General features: G+C 41.3%; 2 protein-coding genes across 3 annotated transcripts in view; one reads left to right on the top strand and one right to left on the bottom strand.

Moving 5' to 3' along the window:
* SLC9C2 (solute carrier family 9 member C2 (putative)) overlaps nt 1-8909 on the top strand; it is a 46317-nt gene extending 37408 nt beyond the window's left edge. Inside the window, exons 21-25 of the mRNA XM_006089002.3 lie at nt 1789-1887; nt 3479-3646; nt 4689-4820; nt 6710-6895; nt 8285-8909. Coding sequence (XP_006089064.1) covers nt 1789-1887; nt 3479-3646; nt 4689-4820; nt 6710-6895; nt 8285-8419 — 720 coding nt within the window. The 3' untranslated portion in view covers nt 8420-8909. The remainder of the gene's footprint in view (nt 1-1788; nt 1888-3478; nt 3647-4688; nt 4821-6709; nt 6896-8284) is intronic.
* A 5962-nt stretch (nt 8910-14871) lies between these two features.
* Nucleotides 14872-22456, bottom strand: part of PRDX6 (peroxiredoxin 6) — a 9786-nt gene continuing 2201 nt past the window's right edge. The window contains exons 2-5 of one of the 2 annotated variants that reach the window (XM_006088916.2): nt 19319-19475; nt 17733-17879; nt 16768-16914; nt 14872-15858 (exon numbers count right to left, since the gene is read on the bottom strand). In XM_006088916.2, the coding sequence (XP_006088978.1) occupies nt 15730-15858; nt 16768-16914; nt 17733-17879; nt 19319-19475 (580 nt within the window). In that variant the 3' untranslated portion in view covers nt 14872-15729. Of the gene's footprint in view, nt 15859-16767; nt 16915-17732; nt 17880-19318; nt 19500-22456 lie in introns of both variants that reach the window. The other variant, XM_014456020.2, reaches the window with a different exon arrangement.

The raw sequence follows: 22456 nt of genomic DNA, 5'->3' as shown, positions 1-22456 counted from the left end.
TTCTATGTTTGGGGATATGGCAGTGAACAAAATAAATGAAGTCCTTGCTTTTATGGAAACTGTTTAGTTTTTCAAAAATCCAATTTTAAGATAAAGTTAGAATTTGGTTCTTTATAGGTAATAATTTTCACAAGTATAATTATAACTGACGATCCAATAGTGAATGGGGAAAATGGTGAGAAGAAAACTCCATAAATTAATGATTCACAGACACTGAGGTGAATCTATGAGCAGGGCACAATCTTCCTCCCCTCCATCCTATGCAAAGCTGTTGGGCTTTCTCTATCCCTTTCAGATACCTCTCTCTTTAAGTGGTCCTTTTCCTTGTATGCTGGCTCTTGATAGCCACTTAAATCTGATTTCAACCGGATAAAAATGGTAATGAGTTGGGAGCACAGGGGCGTTATTCTCATTAGAAACAGCCCAGGGATTGTGTGGATGACTGAAATCCACAGAGAAAAGAAACATAAAACACCTCTTAATGAAGACTGTAAGTTCAATCTTGGTCTCCATCACAGCCCCCATAGTTAATTTTCACCACTCCTCCCTTCTTTCATCCTCCAACAGGTGTGGTTTACTAAAAGCCCATACTCTATAAAGGTAAGCCAGAAGACAATGGTAGAAATACAAGGTCTGAATAATCCATACTCTGGGTAATTGGCTTTAGGTGAACTTTTTAAAAAAAAATCGTTAAGTCATCCATGCTTATTTTCAAATAACCTAGAAGTAAATTGAAAAGAGAGGACTGTTCACTCTTCCATCCCACACTTAGTGATAACCACTATGAATGACTTGGAAATATGTTTCTCACACATCTTTGTAAAATGCAAATCTGTCACCATAATTCTCCTGTTACAAACCCTTCAGTGGTTTCCCCCTGATTTTGGAAAAAACCAGACTCTTTAATGGGCCTCCCAGATCCTGCCAGACCTGGCTCTGGCTCAGCTCCCAGTCCTGCCTCGCCCAGGCTGCATCATGACTCTTCATGGGCCCTGCACTCTTTTGCCTCAGTGGGTCTCTTCCTCCATAAAAAAGTTCCCAAAATTATACTTTCTGACTGTATTCATATGAAGATGACTATTAGTACTGACCAGTACTAACTGTTTTAGTGTTAAAACATTCTCTCCTATTTAAAAGTTCTTTCATTCCTTCTGATTTTAAAAGAAACGAAAGTATTGCTGAGTCCCTAAAACGATTGTGAACCCTAGTCACTGTGCCTCTTGAGGCCTAATGGATAACTGAGTCCAGGTGACCACCGCTCCCTGCCTGAGACATGCTGAGTCTCTGCTCACCCCAAGCAGATACTCTGTTTGCTTCCGTTCTCTGCGTATACTGAACCCTCTGCCTGAATGGGCTTTGGCTCACCGAATCTTGGCCATGTGTAACTCTTCCATCAGGTCTCAGCTTAGCTGTTCTTTCCTCTGTAAAGTCTTCCCTGGACACTCAAGACACAGTCCTGTGGCCTTTCTGGATTTTCCCAGGGCGTCCTGTCTCTGTCTTCTTATCACACTTTATTGTAAACATTTACCCAACCTCGAATTTATTGGGTGTTTCTATCAGTCACTGTGCTGATTACTAATCACAAAGTCTATGGTTTGCTTGCTTCTCCCTTTTTTTCTAAAGGTTAATGCGTTATGTCAGCACATTATTATAATTCATTAACAAACCAAATAATATAACTTGTGGTTTTATGCAACTTGAAAGACATTTTTGCTTTAAAATATTTCTACTGAGAAAAGTAGACTATGAAGCTTTTGTGTTGACTTTTTCTTTTCTTTTTTACTTCAGGAACGAGCCAAACTTGCCTATTTTGACTATGGAGATGTTATTTGTAAGGAAGGTGAAATGCCACAAGGAATCTACCTAATTATTTCAGGAATGGCAATTGTAAGGGCCTATTTGTTTATTTTTTATTTAAAATGTATTTGCAATATGTAATTATAGCATAAGGAGAAATTTAGGAATCAAGAAAGTTTCAAAATTTTAACGTAGTCTCTTTACCAAATTAAACCATTTCTCCCAGTGTGAGCACCACAGCTGAGAGATGATGCTAATATCTAACATCTGAAAGGTGCTTCTCATTTTACAAATTGTTTTTATAACCGTTACTTATTCCTCACAACAATCCTGGGAGGAAGCAGTCTTTTCCATGATGTTCGATTAAGGAACCCAGTACTTGGAGTGGTGGAGTTACTCACCTAAAGAAAATGAGAGTCAGGATTAAGGAAATGGACCACAATGTCACATCCCCTTAGAGGTCAAATAGGACGAGAATAGAAAATACAACTTTTAATCTGACCAGTAGGAGGCTTTGGTGACCAAAGAAAAAGAAAGATGTCAGTAGAGTGATGGGGACAGGAATCCTTTAGAATCCAAATTACTACTAGCTGAATGCATGGGTGAGCCCTAGCTTCTGACCCCAATAATTCCCAGATCTTAGATTACAGTCACATCTCTTTGAATGACTACTTCCTTTTCTACTTTTGAGGGCGTATGTGATTATACTGGGCTCACCAGGACAGTCCAGAATCATATGATCAGGTGGTCAGTAATCTTAACTCCATTTCCAAAATCCCTTCATAGCGGTACCTAGACTCAAGTATAATTGGCTTTTTAGAATTCTGCCTACCACAGATGCTATCTTCTTTCCTTGGTTTGTAAAGAGCAGGGACATTCCTCACTGCTCAAAGGGCCTTTGAACTGCATTCAAAATTAAATGTAAAAAATGTCCAAGTCCTTTGGAGTCTGAATGGGGATCTCTCAGAGAGGGTACAGTTGTCACAGCAGCTTCTTCAGTGACCCTTTGTTTCCTATGTCCTGTGTCCGGAAAAATAATCTTTGTCTTTGATGTTTACAGCTAGACTTTCTGGGAAATTCTGTAATCCTTCTGGTTGATTCTTGCAGTTTCCTCCCAAAGTCTGATGCCTTTCTTCTTCCCCCACTTGTGCCTACCAGTTCTTTTCCTGGGGGGGAACTCAACCATCTTGTGTTCACCCTAAAAACGTTTTCTTCTGCTGTTTCCTGGTAGCTATTCTTAAGCACCTTAAAGGGAGACAGGCTTTTACTGAACTGCTTGGTTCGGAGGTGAATTAATTCAGATGTCCGATTTATGCATTTATGGAATCAAAAGGTGTGGGTTTTTTTGTTTTTGTTTTTTTCACTTGAGGCACTGGCTTGTGACAATAAGAATATCTAATGGACTCAGGGGGAGTGACATTAGTTGCAGATGGCAATAACTACTTTGTGTGAGATTTTACATAAGGAAGGTTTATAAGGAGAAAATTGTAAAGCTAAAGATCAGAAATAATCCATGCCTCCGAGAGTTTAAATGTGAAAGAAACCGTGATTTTTGTGAAGCCCAATTCACACCTGAGAGGATTCATAAAGCACCTTTACCTTCCATTGTAATGAATGCAAGAAAGAGTGGGAGCCCCTATAGTCTGGCCAAGGGTTTCTAACTTGGGATTTCCCTTTGCAGCTGCATAGTTCACCTCCTACCTTTGGAATCGACAGTGTCCATAGGATGACTAGACAGTCCCAAACCCTATTTACAGAGTACTGCACTTGTGGGGACATAATTGGAGAGTTGAGCTGTCTGCTTAAGCGTGAAATTGAATATACTGCCATCTGTGAAACTATTTTACAGGTAAGGCCCTGGTTCTGTCTACATTGTAGGTTATTCATGAACTCTTCCTCAAGTAAATGACGAATGCCAGCATGCTCGCTTCCTTGGCATTCTGATATATTATTTAGTCCCTCAACCAGCAACTGGGAAGGCACATTTGCCATCTGAATTCCTGGCTGTGGCATCTGGAGTGCGGTATTTTTAACCTCTGTGAGCCTTTGTGTCCTCGTTCATTAAAAGAGAGTATATCTCACTTCTGATGTTACCAAGATTAGGAAAACACCTATGTGAAGTGCGTGGCATGTATGGACCATGATATGAAAGCAGTGTTTTTAAAGAATGCTTGTTCTGAATCTCCCTTTCTTTCATTTTTCACTTGCTACGTAGGAAGTTAATTATTCAACAAATAAGTAGCCTGGTATTCTACTAGCTGAGGGTGTGGCGGGGGTGGGGGTGGGGTGGGGGGTGGGGAGGTGTTTCAAATAGAAGAGAGCCAAAGTTTCTGCTTACACAGAATTCTCAAGCTTTTGGGACTCTGATGCAATCGAGAGGGACCAGTCTCAGGGGTGTGTGGCACAGAGGGAGTGTTGCTGTATCAGTTTCATACCATTTCATTTCTGGAAGAGGATAGGAGGCATGAATTTAGTCACAAAACTGAATTGAATTGACTGAAGTTCATGTAGCGTGAATTCTGGAAGTGTAGTCTTCTTTATGCAGGGAAGCCTTTCGCCTCTGGAAACAGACTTTACATGAGCCCACTTTATCTACTGTGGCAATAAAAATAGGTAACTTATGTGGCTTAGTTCCTGGATCCTGGGCTCATGTGCCATATCCTTATCTTAGCTATTGACTGGTAATGATTTTCCTAGCCTACTAGTAGGTCTATAGCTTTAATTGGACTATAAATTGTATTGCCTTATACATAACAAACAACCTCTCAAACAATACAGTGCTTTTAAACGGTAGAGTTTGATAAAGATGAAAGTGACAGGCATCTTGTTTTCTGATGGTCTTGTAATTTAGTTCCAAATTGAGCTTGCTGCATGACATCTTGTCATTTCAGGCCTGCTTCATCTCCCTGGAGGATTTATATGAGGGCTTTGATGTCTTCTGGCCGTCCCTGGAATACAAAATATGGCTAAAGCTTGCTCTCAGCACCGCCTATCAGTATTTTGAATCAGCTCTTGTCGATGAGGTAAGTGACACGATTAAAACATAAGTGATTGACTGTATTTTTTACAAAATGCACTTCGTATTTTTGTGACAAAGACAGAGAGGACAATTATGTCTGATCTTCTAAAGAAGAATCTCTCTTTTGGAGATTCCAGAATTTATTTACTTATTTATTTATTTTAATAAAATGTACTGGGGTGACATTCATTAATAAGACTCTATAAGTTTCAAGAGTACAAGTTTAGATTCCAGAATTTGAACAGTTCTCAGGTTGCAAAAGTCCAGGTATTTGTTAATTTTCTTATGTTTTTTGTGCCTCAGCGATTAAGTGTTTAAGTATTTGTCTCTTTCTAATAGTTCATTATTGGTGTATAAAAATGCCATCAATTTCTGGATACTGATTTTGTATCCTGTTACTTTGCTGAATTCATTTATTAGATCTAGTAGTTTTTTGGTGGAATCTTTAATGTTTTCTATGTATATCATGTCATCTGCAAATAATGAGTTTTACTTCTTCTTTCCAATTTGGATGCCTTTTATTTGTCTGATCATTGTGACTAGAACTTCCAGAACTGTGTTGAATAAGAGTGGTGAAAGTGGACATCACTGTCTTGTTCCTGATCTTAAGAGAAATGCTTTTAGTTTTTGTCTATTGAGTATGGTTTTGTCAGGAGGTTTTTCACATATGGACTTTAATATGTTGAGGTATGATCCCTCTATTCCCACTTTGCTGAGAGTTTTAATCATAAATCAGTGCTGGATTTTATTGAATGTCTTGTTAAAAGAGCCTAGAAGTCTTCCCTCCTCTTGAATTTTTTGGAATATTTTAAGGATATGTGCTTTTTGAATGTTTGGCAAAATTTGCCTATGATTTGAAGCTATCTGGTCTAAGACTTTTGTTTGTTGGAAGTCTTTTTATTACTGCTTCAATTTCATTAGTTATTGGTCTATACAAGTTTTCTGTTTCTTCCTGATTCAGTTTTGAAAGATTGTATGTTTTTAGAAATTTGTCCATTTTACCCAGGTTGTCCAATTTGTTGGCCTATAATTAGTCATAATACTTTCTTACAATCTTTTGTATTTATGTGATGTCAGTTGTTTCTTATCCTCTTTCATTTCTGATTTTATTTGGGTCTTCTTTGTTTCTGGATGAGTCTGGTAAAAGGTTCATCAATCTTGTTTATCTTTTCAAAGAGCCATTCTTGGTTTAATTGATCTTTTATATTGTTTTTTAGTTTCTATAACATTTATTTCTGCTTTGATATCTTTATTATTGCATTCCTTCTACTTACTTTTCCTGTTGTTCTTTTTCTAGTTCTTTTAGGTGTAGGGTTAGATTGTTTATTTGAGATTTTTCTTGTTTCTTCAGGTGCCTGTAATGCTATGATTTTGGGTTGTTGTGTATACATTTTCATTTGTTTCCAGGTAATTTTTGCTTTTTTCCTGATCTCATTGGTAACACATTCATTGTTTAATAGTGTGCTATTTAGCTTCCATGTGTTTGAATGTTTTTTGAGCGTTTTTTTTTATTGTGGTTAATTTTTAGTTTCATGCCATTGTAATATGAGAAGATGCTTGGTATGATTTCAATCTTGAATTTGTTAAGACTTATTTTTGTGTCCTAATATGTGATCTACCTTTTAGAATATCCTATGAGCACTTGAGAAGAATGTATATTCTGCTTTGGAATGAAATAATCTGTAAATATCAAATCCATATGATCTAGTGTGTCGTTTAAGATTGCTGTCTCCTTTTTGATTTTTTTGTGTGGAAGATCTATCCATTGATGACAGTGGGGTGTTAAAGTCCTATATTATGACGGTATTGCTGTTGAATTTTCTTGTTTTGATACCTTGTGTCATTATGTATGACCTTGTGTATGACTTATAGAAAATTGTAATTTTATTGTAGGACATAACATTCCAGAGGTGTGTGGCACTCAATGTGGCATACGTGGAGACTTTATCAAGCTGTAACGAGATGACTCTTGACTGGGCGACCATGAAGTTTGTGATTGTCGTGTATGGCAGTGTGATGGATACAAAGACAGAGGCACCATTCCTTGCACCTTGCATCTTATCTAAAACCTGTGAGCAGGTAAGGAGGATCATTTCTAGAGTCATTTGCATTCCACGGTGCTGCATAAGTGGCTTTAATACTCAACTGACCACCTTAAAAATAAATTTAACCTGGAAAGATTCTGCAGGTCTCACCTGCCCTTAACAAAATGGTCAAAACGTACCCAGGACTTCTGTGTACTGCATGCAGGTTGTGCCCTGCACAAGGCTGTGATTGAGGGGCAGGTAAGAGCTGGGATCAGCCTGCTCTCTGCTCACCATGCTGTCTGCCTTGGTGTGGGGCTGTACCTCCCCAGAGAAAGGAACAGGGTGGGGTGAGGTCTCAGGGAATCACCAGGGCTGAGCAAACAGAAATGGCTGCCAGTCATCCCTGCAACTAGGGAGGTCCCAGCACAGGAACAATGACCCCTGAGAGCACCTCCGTCTGGAAGAAAGCCGCCCCCGAGTTCCTGCCCCAATGCCAGACAGTCCGGTTTCTCCTAGTATGTGTCTGGGTCCCCCAGAGCCTCACCCAGCACTGGGGCTCAGAGAAGCGGGAGCTTGTAAGTTAAGTTCGTGGTGCTGACCTTTTAAGAGGAGCAGCTGGGTCTCCAGCAGCCTCTGTGTCACTGAGCCCCAAACCCCACTGGATTTTACAGCCCATAGGGACTTCTTTCCCCAGCTCTGGGACCCTGGGCTGGACATCTGGTGTGGAGCTGGGACCTCTTGCTCCTCATGGGCGGCCTCCACAGAGGCAGTCCCCCTCCCAATTAAAAAAGCGGCACGTGGGTGCTGGACCTGCCGCTCCGCACCTCCGCACCTCCGCACCTCCTACCAGTCTCCGTGCGCTTTCTTCTTTACTTCTCTAGTTGTAGGCCTTCCATTCAGCCAGCTTTCCGGCAGTTCTGGATGATGGTTGCTCTGTATTTTAGTTGCAATTTTGATGTGGTTGTGGGAGGCAGCGAGTACAGGCATTTGCCTACACCACCATCTTGGTTCTCCCTAGAAATGATAGTTATTGTTACTTTTCCACTACTTGCATTCTGGGAGGGCAGATTTTGTGGGCAAAAACTCTAAGAAAAGAAGACCATCCTGCCATGTGGGAAGGCTGGGCCCTGAGCCCTTGTGTTTCAAAGGAGTAAAAGTAACTCAGTGGATTATGGGTTTTCTGTTTTAAACTGAGAATTTCCACTCCAGTTACAAGTAACGTGCAGAAAATTCCTGATGTCTATAAATATGCAAAAAATAATTTGCTGGTACAAGGCTTTTTGAAGCAATGTTAAAGAGGATTTGAAATGAGAAAAAGTTTAGGTTGAAGGCCCAGTTCTAGGTTTTGGCTTATTTCTAATATTCTTTGGAAAGTTTAGGAAGCAGTCAGCTTAGAGATCAAAGAATGCACTTTTGACTAATTTGGACTTTTCTCTTTTAGGTTCAGGGAACTTCAGATTTAAGCAAGCTACTGATTATCCAAGCAACTGAGCCTGTCAAAGTTTCCAGTGATTCCAAGATCACAGGCAAGGGGTCTCCCTTTAGTGGTAGGAAAAGCATTGGGAAGGAATTTTGATAAATGTAAATGAGTTGAGGGTATTGTGTGGGTTTATCATCAACCCCCATTCTCGGGCCCACCCTGACAGCCACATTGCTTCTGGGAGGGCACATATCAGACTTCTAGACGCTGAAATCAGGTGGCTCCTCTGCTCTATGACCTTCCCTTCAAACCCTTGCTAGGTGCGGGGAGCAGCTTTTATGTTTCACTCTCTGCCCTGGGAAGCTGGAACCACACAGCACCATTGGGGAAGAGTGGGCATGGGGAAGGTTTCAGTGGGTCCTGGTGTGGGTAGCTGGTTTGCTCCCAACAACCTAAGGGAATTTGGGACCTTATCCATCTCCATTGAGAATTCCAAACCATGGTCACTGCTACAACTCAGATAACTTGCTTTGAGGTGTACTTTGATAGTCACTAAGTAACAATAGTCACTGAATGGGTATTAGTATCCAATTTTATGTATCCCGGTACTAAGCAGTAAACAAAGACTAGATAGGAAGGCCTTGCTCTAGAGAAAATACATTCAAGATATTTCATTCAATGCTCAGCTTCCCCCCCCCCCCCCCGCTTACAGAGCCCCATAATCATTCTTCCAGCTGCCCCAGCTTGAAGAGTCCTCCTTAATTTACTCTACTTAGCACCATTTCCAGTGTTCACAATTCGTGTGACCCTGCTAACTTAGACATGATGCAATTGTTAAATGAATTGTTAATTGGGGGGTGGGCGGTATATATGACTTAAATTGTGTGCCGAAAGTGACATTCTATTAGTTTATATCTCATTATTTCTCATTTGCAAAATTCTTACAAAATGCAACCCCAATGTGTGCTGGTCACTGTGCCAGGCACTAGTCGGTGAGTGAGCCAAACAAGGTGTCTACCCCCGTGGGGAGGAGAGACAGACATTCAACATGTAATTTCACTTCTCCCCTAGAAGCAAGTTCAACTCAGACATTCTTAGGGCTCACCTTCCATGCCCTGTTCTGGGGTTATATGCAGCATCTGATTTTGGGAGCTCCCTCTGCTCCTAGGCCTCCTGCCCGAGCTGGCTAACACTGAGATGACCATTACTGCACCCTTCAGTCTCTAGCTCAGCTGCTCTCTAGCTCAGCTGCTCCACAGTGGTGTATAGCAAGCCTCAGGACACCCTGAGGGCTGTTGAGTCAGAGATATGACGTGGAAGTAGGTCCCTATCCTTACGGGGCCTGCAGGCCTTTCTCCTTCCTTGAATGATTCCAGAGACACTGAGGGAAATATATCATTCTGTATTCCCCAATGAGTTTGAGACAGAAGTCACATATGCTAAGCCCGTGGACTGATGCAGCCAGTACACTGCATTTGACCTGCACACGTTTTCTTTTACAATTTTAAAATTAGTTGCCAAGTATAAACATCCAGAAATTTCACATTTAAAAAAAATCCAGATTTTGAGCTTCTCTTGAAAATATCAGAACATCTGCCAACACTCAGTCCCCATTTCTGTATGTGGCAACAATCAGAGCTGAGTACCAGCTGGCTCCCACTGGGGAAGCAGGTGCTGTCCACACCGCTCCCTCTTGTCTTATATCCAGCCCACTTTAATCACGTGTCTGACCTGCCTGCTGTCATGTGAGTTTCTCAGTCCCCTATTGGACTTATGGAAGCCTATTAACAAATCTCCCTGCGAGAAGGAAGAGCCCATTTAAAAGGGAAGAGAAAGGGAGACCTACAGGGAGAAAGCAAATTGGTATTTTAAAATATTCTTCTGCTACTTTTATTCTTAAACTCCGGATTTAATTTTTGTTTGATGCATGTGTTTGAACAGGCTCAGTCAACACTGGTCCTCAAGTGACCAGCAGAGATCAAACCTGGAAGAGAAAAGATGAGGTAATAAACTTGGTACTTGAGTCAGACTTTTCTTAGTGTGAATATGAAACTACACAGCTGAAGTCAAATAGCAAAATGTAGGTGGTGAAAAAGAGACTCTTAGTGGAAACTCACTGAATTGGAAAATCCAGGATCTAGCTCACCTGAGTTAATAAATAATTAAAATTATAGAATATTTTTAGAAGCTGCCATTTTGCCCCCCACCCCCCACCTTTCCCACTTTCTACCCTCCACCCCCTTCCCCTGATATTTAGTTCAAAAGTAGAGGTCTCTGGGATTAGGGGCGGGAAGGGCCATTAACATCTAAGTATTGATGCTTCTCCTTTGGAGTGTGCCTTTCCCATGGATGTGTGGATGCTGTGCTGGGGACACATGGGGCCACAGCTGATCATGGGTACCTTCCTAGAGTGTCAATTTTATTTGATGATCTTTTAAAAGAAAAAGTTAACTCATTTCACTGTTAGATTATTTAAAACATTTCTATATGAAAACATATTCTGGAGTAGGATGACAAATTTGCATGAATTTTTAAGATAAAACAAGAGACCCCAAAACATTTTATTAGAGTCACTTACGTTTGGCCCCAGCATCTTTTCCTACTTTCCTCAGCAATCAGGGCTAATTTAGAAAAGTTCAAGATGTGCTGGAAGTCATGCCTAGAGTTGGGGAGGGAGAGGGCTGCTCACACTGGGCCAGGACAGACAGAGGCCAGTCTGGCGGGGAGGAGGGTAGCCACATTACTCAAGGGGTCTCTGTTAGGCACCTAACAAAGCTCATCTGGGCACGAGCCCACTGTTGAGTGGAGAGGAAGGCTGCTCTGACAAAACAATAGGGCACTCGGCCAATGCAGAAATCGGCAGTAATGGTGTCAAAGATGGTGCCAAATAAACATGCCCTTGAATATGGTGAGCTGTACAAATGCAGCTTCAAGCCCACCATATCCCAACCAGACAGCTACCCTAAGAAGTTCTGGCCCTGCCATTGCCATTTCTGACAACCCAGGTGGTTTGCAGTGTGTTTGTTTGGGGACAGAAAGTTGCACTGACAAAACTTATGGTTAATAGTCCTTTTAAACAAAGCGACGTAGTTCTTTTTAGGCAGTCAGCCTGGCGTCATCCTCTCCTCTTTCTTATAGAAACCCTATTTCACAAACGGAAAACCGAACCGGGAGCCAAGTAATTGGGTTCCTCATTTGTCACTCTTTTGGTCCACCATTATTTTAAAAAATTCTCATTCTGATTTAGGAAAAAAGTTTCCTGTTACCCTATAATCAGTCACCACGTTAATTGGAATTCAACGCTCCTAATATTACTCTTTTCCTTAAGAGATTGACTGTAATTGAATTAATGTAGTATCTCTTTACAAACTGAGGTTGGATGGTATAGAGATGTACATGTACTTACGGACAATGTATCACTCCAAGTCCTTGGAGGGAAGGTTCCAGATAATAAAATGGAAACTTTTCGTAAGTTTTCTGGTTGTGCTTAAGTTGATTAGTTTTTTTCTGAAATGCACACAAGTCTAATATTTTACTTTTGACTTTCTTTTGTAGTTGGACGCTGGATCTCATTATAGAAAAGGACACTAATGGCGCCGACACGATATGAGAAGTGAGGTTTCAGACTGAGCCAATACCCTGGCTCAAGTGCGGAAGGGTCATCTGATGAGTTTACTTAGAAGTTGCTGAAACCATTTATTGCTGCATTTCTTTTATAAGCAATTGATGGGCTGTTGCAAAAGCTCCAGTTTTAAGTAGTTGCATTTTGAACCCGAGTGGTTCAAAAATTTTTCAGGTTAAGATCGTCTCAAGACTCATGGCCCACCAAACGAAACCCTGCTCCAGCTGAGAGCACGTTATAGTGTTTTACAAATTATTAAAAGCATTGTACAATATATTACTATCTAAAGCACAGAATCTAAACTCTGATTTGTGATATTGCTATAAGTAGTGCTCCTGTAACATTTTCCAAAGTTATTGTCCCCTCCCCAATTTAGTAACTCTTGAAAAATAGATCTATGTTCCATAATCTTAGTTACTGAAAGCAAAGTTGAGACGTAACAATCTTACCTTGCATAGTACTGTTTGATACTATTTTCATTTTATTTTTAAAAGTCAAATAAAGTTGATTTTCATGGTGTACTTATTAGATTCCATTGTCTTTTTCATTTCAACAAAACTTTGAAAGAATGCAAGAATCTCAACTCTAGGGGAAATCATAATAGAAAGAAACACAAGAGAAGAAGTCAAGCATAATCATTTATGAAGAACTTTCTGGACACCAAGCATGTAGGGCAGTATTTCTCAGAGCGGCTGTGGAGCACTCGCGTCAGCAGATATGGGTGTAGCCGCACTTTACAGAGACCTATGTGGCTTCATCTTTCTGATGTAACCAGGTACCTGGCAACAGGCAGAACAGAGCTGGTGCTGCGGCTTGAGGAATAAGCACAGACCCAGGCTCCTTGCAGCCTTCTCCTCCATCCTTGGCCAGTAACTTTCTCAGATGGCAAATCATCGGTTACTCCGGGCATCCGGTGGGCGTTTCAGTCAGACAAGGAGCTTTCTCTGTAGGAGGCCTTGCCTTTTAGTCAGGAAGGGACCCCACTGAGGGAAGCACGGTCACATGTCCACACCTATTAAATGAACTTTAACTGGCACCTCACCTTGCCAACCCTAACACAACCTGTTTTTAGTAAAGAATGGGAAATGGATATTGGGTGTCTGCTGTCCTCGGCATCAGTCACCTGGGTTGTTACAAATGAAGAACTTCTGGTCACCTATAGAATCAGTGTTGGGGTGGGTCCTGGATTTTAACATGTTCCTCATATGATTTAATGCATTTTGAAGCCTGAGATCTACAGTGCAGGGAATAAACTAGCAGAAAACAGATGCCTGCCCTCCAGGTCACTTAGGAGGCACCTCACCATGCACATCCATTAGGCTTAAACACTACAGAAATATCTTAGGTAAGTCAAGAGGTAGCATGGTTTGTGGGCAGTAGACTCGGTGATATCAGATTTTTTCTTTCTCTTTACCCTATTGACTTTTTGTCTTATTCCATGGTTGGTTCCCTCTCCCAGCAGCAATCCAGGCTTCCATGTTTTCTTGTTCATATTCAATACAAGACCAAAAAGAATGGCTTCCAATAGTGAGAAAGAATTATTATAGAAATGCTGATAATCCTGTATTTGTCTCCTCCCCAAGAACTGAGTCACATGCCCATTTTTGGACCAATCACTGACAAGGTGGTAATGACCTTTTACCCAGTCCATGCACCAGTTAAGCTAGAATCACTTATATTGCCTCAATTTGCATTGCCCCAAAGGGGCATGGTTTAATGGAGTAAATCACTAACACCAGTTCACTGCACCCAAATTGGCATCTTGAGCTGGCCATTTAGGCACCACCACTCTGGCTCCTTAACCCTTCACTGGGCTTCTCAATGCAAATTTCTACCCTTAGGGTGGAGGTTAGAGGTGAAATCAGATTTGTGGCAAGACCACACAGGAGCCACAAGTTAATCATTTTACTAACTTAGAAGATTAGTCTGTGCTTATTCTTTGAAGTCGTATGGACTTTCAAATTCCTTATGCTTCTCTCATAGCCACCATGGTCATACATTACCTTTCAATTAAATCTTTGGATGCATAATGCAATTTATTCTGTTCTTCCAATGAAAATTGAGGGCAACAATTCTTTATGGGGGAACTCTACTCTTCATGCCCAAGGGTGTTAAAAATATGCTTAGGATCACTTCTACCTAGAAATACATATTTATTATGTAACATTTACTTGGAAAGAAACTTGTTCCATTTCATGGCTTCATGGTTGCTTAGTGGTAGAGCCAGAACTAAATTTGACAGCACGAGCCCCTTTCCTTTGAGCTTTTAAAGCGTTTTTAAACTGATGCCATCATTACGGGTAGAGTAGATGTACCAGATAGTATTAGTTCTTTGAAGGCAAAATATATTGACTTGGAGAAGAGATGAGAACAGGATGCCAGTCCTTATAGGTCTCCTTCAGACCAGCATTCCCCAGGATACTGTGAAAACTTGGAATTTTTACCTTCATTCTCAACCTTCTTAGTGTCACCCACCTTTTAAAGGAAACTAAAAGGCCTAACGACTTCTCTGACACATGGCACCAGGGATCATATTTTACTCAATAAAAATACAGAGGGCTACCTGCAAGAGACTGTACCAGGTGTGTGACACTTCTTTCCAAACTGAGGCCTTATTAGCACAGCATAAGTCCAAGAGACCGTGAGTTCAGAGTAACTAGTACTCTTTCCAGAAAAGCATACCTATATGCATCATTATCCTCAAGATTCAAATTCCGCTCAGCAATCCCATTAAGGCATTAGGTGTGTTACACCAGGGGTCACAAACTCAAGGGACTATAGGACCCACGCAGGTACCACGAAGGAGCAAAGTGGGCCAGGAGCTGTGGTGAAGTCACATGAGGCCAGCTGCACCTCCATGGTCATTAGAAATTTTATATATCTGTCTCCGGAGAGAAGCATCAATGCCAATCCCAGTGAGGAAACCTCTGCCCTCAGGACATGGGTCTAACCGAGTATTTCAAAATGTGACAACAGAATTCTCTGATCTAGTTTTAACAACGGATTTATTTGCTAGATCTCCAAAATGCAACATTCAGAAAGTACTGCCCCACCCTCAGCAAGAAGAGTTCTACAAACAACTTCAGTCATCCTCTCCTCCCTTCCTCCCCAGGGCGAGCCCTTTCGGTGTTATCATGGCGGAGCACTGACACGAAAATACCTGCTGTGAAAGGCAGGTGGCGCTGTTGTTCTGCTCACACCTCCAGCAGGTAAGTGGAGCCTTTTCTCCCTCTTGGTAGAAATGTATTGAAAAATTTTCTTAGCAAAATATTTAAAGATCCCTCCCCCTGCTCACCCCACTTCAGTTCTCTCCTGTAAAAGTACAGAACGGAAATCTTTTCCCTCAGTTGTGATCAAAACACTGAGTACTGAAGAATATCCGGTTACTTTAACTGCTAGGGTTATATACTTACAGATTAACAGAGGAAACTGAACCTCAAGTTCTGCTGCTCCCCAAAATGTGTAATGGAAGAGAGGATTTGATTAGAACAGCTAAAAAACCTGATGGTCATTCCAGGCTGGAGCAAAGCAGCTTTTCAACCATCAGTGGATCCTACGTTGCTGATCACAAACCTGCAGAGATCTGATATGATGTGAGTCTCAAATACAGACTGTATTTCAGAGAGCCAGGAGAGAGGGCTGAGGCATGGGAACAGAACAGAATGCTGGTGAAGGCACGAAGCAAAGAACCCCAAGGGGTGTTTAGTGCCATTTTCATTTAATAAGCCAGGAGGACAGCAACCTAGAGACCGTGGCTGTAATCATAGTGGGATGTTTCTATGGAATCGCTGTAGGACACATGACTGGCAGCTGGCACCCGCTGGCTCACTGTGCAGGGTGAGACCTACGGCTGGGGCGTGTAGCGCAGGTATTTCTTGCCAGATGGGAGGTCTTTGGTGAAGACTCCTTTAGGGAAGAGTTTCTTGGCTTCCTCTTCAGGGATTGTTGGGAGGACCATCACGCTATCTCCAACCTACGGACAGACATTGAGGATGGTGAAATCCAATGGTAAAGCCTGAAGGCGAGAATGAACTTTAGATCCCCAGGTTCTCTGACTTACCATGGTCCTCCAACATGCTATGCTCACCCTCAGGTAAAGCTTCCTGCACTAGGCCCCCCTGAGAGCCAGGCAGAAAGCCAGCCTTCCCACCTTGGTACTCCCCTTCTCCCCTCCGCTCCCCATTGTTCTGTGCACCTAATACACTATAAACTAGTTTATTGTCTGTCTTTACCACTGGAATGTGAGCCTAAGAGGTCTGGAACTTTATTGCTCATGGCTACATCTGGGCTCAATAAATGTATGTTCAGGGAATGGACACAGCATTTTATTTGATATACTTAATCAGAAAAACAAAAACTGGTATTCAGGTTAGCATATTTTTAAAAATGTAGCGACATTAAAATATTCTTGTGATATTATCCATGTCTTACATATTGCAGAAATCCTAGAGATTGTAAGCTTGAAAACAAGTGTCAGAATTCCACAGAGGTTTAATGAAGCTTAAGAGAAGAAAATACTTCAGGACAGTAAGACACCAAAAAGTTTTATAGCCAGGACTTAAGTGGCCAATCTAAGTTTTATTGTAAATATTTTGCCATCAGGGAAGGATTAAAGTTTTAAAAAAAATCCTTTTATTAGGAAAGGGAATCATTCTGACCAATTAATCTGCCCAAATAAGCTAAAAGCTAGAAAGCAATATGGGAGTTTGTGTTTTATATAAAAGTGTTAAAGACCTTGAACAGCAAATCTTAAACTCAGCCATGAGGAAAAATCCTCCCAGGGGACTTGCGCGCTGGAAACAGAGAGCCCGAGGGTGGCCACTGGACATTAGCCACACAGGCCTTTCTTGTGCGCTGGGGACCTGCCCTTTAGCATCTTTACCTTCCAATCAACCGGAGTAGCGACCCTCTTTTCTGCTGTCAGCTGGAGAGAGATAACTACTCTGAGAATCTCGTCAAAGTTCCTGCCGGTGGTCGCGGGGTAGAGGAGGGACAGCTTCAGTTTCTTATCAGGGCCAAAAACAAACACCTGTAAACACACAGACACTTAAATAGGACAATTCTTTGATATGACAGCCTCTTGGAATGCTTGCCTGTCATGACAAATGTTCGAAGGTATAAACACAAAGCGAACGAAAAAAATTCCCCAATATCTAAAATGGCACACCAAACTTCATTGGGGGGCAGGAACCCAGACACTTTTCTTCTCCATGTCATTTCCCTTTTTATAAAAATATACTTTTTAACTTTTTGATTACAATGACCTATAGTATTGTATTAGCCTCAGGTATATATCAGTGTTCATGTTATTCTTCTGCACTTAAAAGGAGATTATATTTGTTTCTGGTTGTCCCAGTAAGAAAAACTGATATGCAAACTGAATCCAGGAAAGGGCTCTGGCTGGTACTATGTTAAATAGGGGTGATTATCATAAAAATACTAATGGGAGTGGACACTGGCCCTCACGTAGTTGTACTTTTTGCAGATGAGGGACTAAATTTGTTTTCAGGACAGAACTAACCAGAATTCAAAACCAGAGCTGCCCAAGGACGAAGGACATGACCCATCCCATTAAAGAGAGGTTGTCAGGAGAGATATAGGAAAGATTACTCAATTCTAGAAGTAGGTTTCCATAAGCTATGAATTACCCAGTTTAAAATTTTAGCTGAAAATTTAGCATGAGCATTGCACATAATCAGTGAGATTGCTACCAGTACAGTTATTTCCCCGAGGAAATATGTAGACATTAACATATATTCGCCTATTTCCTCTAGGTGCTCCAAGCATTTACACGGACATACAGCCTGGCCAGTCATGAGGACTCCAGAATGGACTTCGATAACTCACCACACGCGCCGTCACAGGCATGCCCTTCTCGTCCTTCTCTGCTGGGTCCAGCATGCCCAACAGGATGGCGAGGTCCCGATTCCGGTCATCGATGATGGGAAAAGGTAACTTTTCTGTGGGCTCCTCACAGTTGTAAGCATTGATATCCTAAAATGCAGGGGAAAGAGAAATCTAAACCAGGCACATCCTCTGAATTCAATCTGTTAACAGCCATCCTATTGCAAGACAGGGAAGAGGACCATAATCATAGTAATTTCTCTAAGCAATTTTAATGAATGAACTCTCCCCATCCCCATTATTCATTGATAGGAAGAGCAATAGGGTACTATATTTAGGTTATAAGCATAGCCCCTTTTCTTTTTTCTTCTTTTTAAATCCTCACCTGAGGATATGTTTATTGATTTTAGAGAGAGGAAAGGGGGGTGGGGAGTGGAGAAGAGAAACTCTGATGTGAGAAACAACAATCGTTTACTTTCTGCACAAGCCGTGACTGGGTATTGAACCTGTAATCTAGGTATGTGCCCTGACCAGGAATCAAATTCGCAGCCTTTCAGTACACGGGATGACGCCCAATGAACTGAGCCACTTGGCCATGGCTAAGCATAGACTCTTTTCGTGCCCAAGTCTGTTAAAATGCAGCTTGTTTTTACTGCTTTAAGAAAGCAGCAATAACCTCTTTAAAAGCCGAATAGTATAGTTTCAGATACCAATCCAAGGTACCTCTGGGTTTCCAAATATAAAAACCATCAGAAATAATGCATTCCTTAAGTCCATCACATCTGGAAACAACGCCACATGCAAAGATAATTTTATAGATCTGATCCCTGCCTCAAAAACACCCTGACTCAGACATTAAGCTACCAGAAGAGAGATATTAAAAAAACAAAAACACGCCGGGACCGGTTTGGCTCAGTGGATAGAGCGTCGGCCTGCGGACTGAAGGGTCCCAGGTTCGATTCCGGTCAAGGGCATGTACCTGGGTTGCGGGCACATCCCCGGTGGGAGATGTGCAGGAGGCAGCTGATCGATGTTTCTAACTCTCTATCTCTCTCCCTTCCTCTCTGTAAAAAATCAATAAAATATATTTAAAAACAACAAAAACAAAAAAAAACAAAAACAAAACAGAACAGAACACAAAATATAAGAATGGAGAGTTGAACATAGACTTCAAGGACAAGTCAAAGGTAAATCACTAGAGTAAAATCTACATAGAAAACAAAGCATTTCAAATCTGAACTAAATGACAAGGATATACTTGTGTCCTCTCTTTCACCCCCTCCAGTAAAACTTCATTTATTTCTTTTTTTAAAAAAAATATTATTTTATTGATTTTTTACAGAGAGGAGGGGAGAGGGATAGAGAGTTAGAAACATCAATGAGAGAGAAACATCAATCAGCTGCCTCTTGCACGCCCCCTACTGGGGATGTGCCTGCAACCAAGGTACATGCCCTTGACCGGAATCGAACCTGGGACCCTTGAGTCTGCAGGCCGATGCTCTATCAGCTGAGCCAAACCGGTTAGGGCAAACTTCATTTATTTCTACTCTACAATTTATAACCTCAAAGCACAGCCATAGAAACGTTACCTTGCTCCAGGCAAGATGGTCTTCAACACTGTCTATTGAAAGGGCAATCAGCTTAACGTTCCTCTTGGCAAATTCAGGTGCCAGCTTTGCAGCTCTGCCAAGCTCTGTGGTACACACAGGGGTAAAGTCCCGAGGGTGGGAGAAGAGGATACCCCATCTGCAATGGAGGCAAAGGTCACAACTGAATGACAAGGTTATCACCAACAGCATGCAGAATGGGAAGTCACAAATCTGAGGTAAAAAATGATGTTCTTTCAAAGAATGAATGCTTATAAAGACAATTACTTTTAAACTTTTCTGCTGGGGAACGCTTTTTGATCTCCTTACCTCCAGGAAAGCCAATGTTTAAAGCCCAGTTCAATCAAAGATATGACAATCAAGATGACAAATATTTTAAAAGACTAATTTAAGGGTTTTTCCTCTTTTGAGCCATCCTAACTCCTTTTCAACTAATAAAATCTGTGCTACTCAAACCAAGTAGCTTATTAAAATAACTTTCTTTTGCCCTCTTCTTTATTTTTTTCCCCTAACCACAGCCCAACATTCAGCTCCAATAATGGGTGTCCCCAAAGTCTCTGAATCCAAATGAACAGCTGACTACAAGAATAAACAGATTATGTAATCTAAAATAAATAGGCTGGTGTCCTCTATTTATATGTAAAATTAAAGTTGACACGTGGCTTCTTTGAAGTGAATGGCTATGAAACCTTTTATAAGACAGCTTTACAGGACACCCAATATTTGCACCTTGACAAAACAGCACTCTCAGAGTTTTACCTATCTCTCTTTCTCTCTCTTTTTTTTTAGCTGTCACAGCTTTAAAAACAAACAAACAAAAATGACAGAAAAACTTTATTGTTGAAAGTATTACATATGTTCCCTTTCCACCGCATTGACCCCTTCTAGTCCCGTCCCGTCCCGTCCCCCCCCCCCCCCCCCCGGGTATTTGTCTGTGTCCATGGGTTATGATATATGCATACAAGTTCTTTGGTTAATCTCTTCCCACCCACCCCTGCCTTCCCTCTGAGACTGACAGTCTGTTCCAAGCTTCTATGTCTCTGGATCTATTTTGTTCATTAGATCCCACATATGAGTGAGATCACATGATACTTGTCTTTCTCTGACTGGCTTATTTCGCTTAGCATGATACTCTCCAGGTCCCTCCATGCTGTCTCAAAGAGAATTTTACCTATCTCTTCATTTGTGGTTTCTTTTTCTTCTTGCTTCAGACCAAGTAGGTAGAAACCTGATAAACTACAATGTAGATTCTAGAACTACAGATTTTTAGGTAAATATTATTATCTAAAGCATCACTGCCTGAAGTTAAACTTGTAGAGATTTTAAGCACGCTTTAAGCTGAGCCACCAAGAATCTTTGGAGTCCCAGTTCCTTCTCTTTGGTGACCATGGAAACTACTCTCTACTGAAAAGGGAAATTTAACACTCGGTTTTCCACACTCCCAGGGGCTTACAAAATTAAAGCAGGTCCCTAACCTAGATTACTAGATCTAGCTTAGATGCCAAGCTGAGCTCACCAAGTTTGCCAAGTTCCCTGAAGCACAAAGTACAAAGCAGAAATGAAGGTACCCCCTTCCACTCACATCTGTCACTCAACTCCAAGGCTTCCGGAAAGGAAAAGACTTTCTTACAAAAAGGATGGAGGATGCTATGGAAAGACTGGGAAGAAAAGTAATTAATATCTTTAACACTGTGGAGGTGTGTGGTAGGTCTACTTTTTTAAAAGGGCAACAAGGGGGATATATATCTTTTGTAATAATGTAGCTTTGAGTAAAATGTAGGCCTTAGATTCTATGGAAAAGGATCTGTCTGTTTAGGGTTCAGACGAGACTTTTGAGAAGAAATGTTAACGGGGTGATGAATTAGGCAAGTCAGGCGTTTTCCTTCCATTTCCAGTCAACAGACCATTTCTCTGAGTCACTTCACACCCTCTCTCCTTCCGGAGAAGCCAAACTCCAGTTTACCACTCAGCTCGGAATAGGAATAAACTCTGGCATGTCTTACTGTGGCCTGTCTTCCCCTCAGAGTCTCCCCACTGCTGCTGGTGAGAGTTAATTACATGATCCCATTTCCTTCCTTCCTCATTTTCAAAAGACAATAGGTTTCTTCCTTTAAGGGAACAGTCCCTTTTCACTAACCCCCCAGAAAACTTCAGGAAAACACATGTTTTTGTTTAGTGAAAAAGCTGTGAAGCTTACACCACATACGTAAAGAAACAGTGATTAAGGCTCAATAAACTCACCAAACACAGTCCCCAAACCTCTTAGTTGTATCTCATTGTCTGGGGGAGTGGAGACGGAGGTGGAGTAGATGCCTGTGAAATTTTATGGTTATTTTAATTTTTTTCTCCCCCCTAAAAAAACAACACCCAAAACAAAAATTGACAGTCTGAATTGAGATCGCATACAGAATGGAGTTTGGAAAATATTATATTAGGCAAAAATCCATGTACTATAATGACATAAAGAGCTCAAATGTCATTTGGGGGTGGGGCCGACTTGTACAGCCTTTTAAAAAAATACATATTTTTACTGATTTTAGAGAGAGGAAGATGGACAGAGAGAAACATCAATGTGAGAGAAATACTGATCAGTTGCCTTCAGAATGCACCCTGACCTGTGGCACCCCAACCTTGAACCTGCAACCCAGGTATGTACCATGACTGGGAATAGAACCAGCAACTTTCAGTGCATGGGATGATGCTCAACCACCTGAGCCATACTGGCCAGGGCTTATATAGTCTTTTATAGATGTGGGTATTTTTCTCATCTTTCTACTGGTGGTTCCCAGAGATGGTACCATTTTTTTTCAAATCAAGAGAGATTTAGAGGCCAATAAACTATGGTGATGACAACAACAACAAAACCCAAGAAAGTGGAGTTAGCTGAGGTAGTGACAGCATTTATACTTATTGCTATAGTAATTATGCTTTATGTTAATATTTATCTTTAATTCATACAGCCTAAGAGTTCTGGTAAGATTCCTATGCTGTGTGGGGGTGAGGACTGAGAGTGGAATGGGAAGGGGTTTTGGAGAAATGCTAATACCTAGATTCTGAGTATAGACTGGCCTTGGTCTGTGTTTCTGAAGCCTTTTCCTGCCTTCAGGGTCCCAATGTTCC

Source organism: Myotis lucifugus, unplaced genomic scaffold (assembly GCF_000147115.1).
Source record: "Myotis lucifugus unplaced genomic scaffold, Myoluc2.0 scaffold_54, whole genome shotgun sequence".
NCBI classification, from domain to species: Eukaryota; Metazoa; Chordata; class Mammalia; order Chiroptera; family Vespertilionidae; genus Myotis; species Myotis lucifugus.
This window is presented reverse-complemented; position numbering and strand designations above follow the sequence as displayed.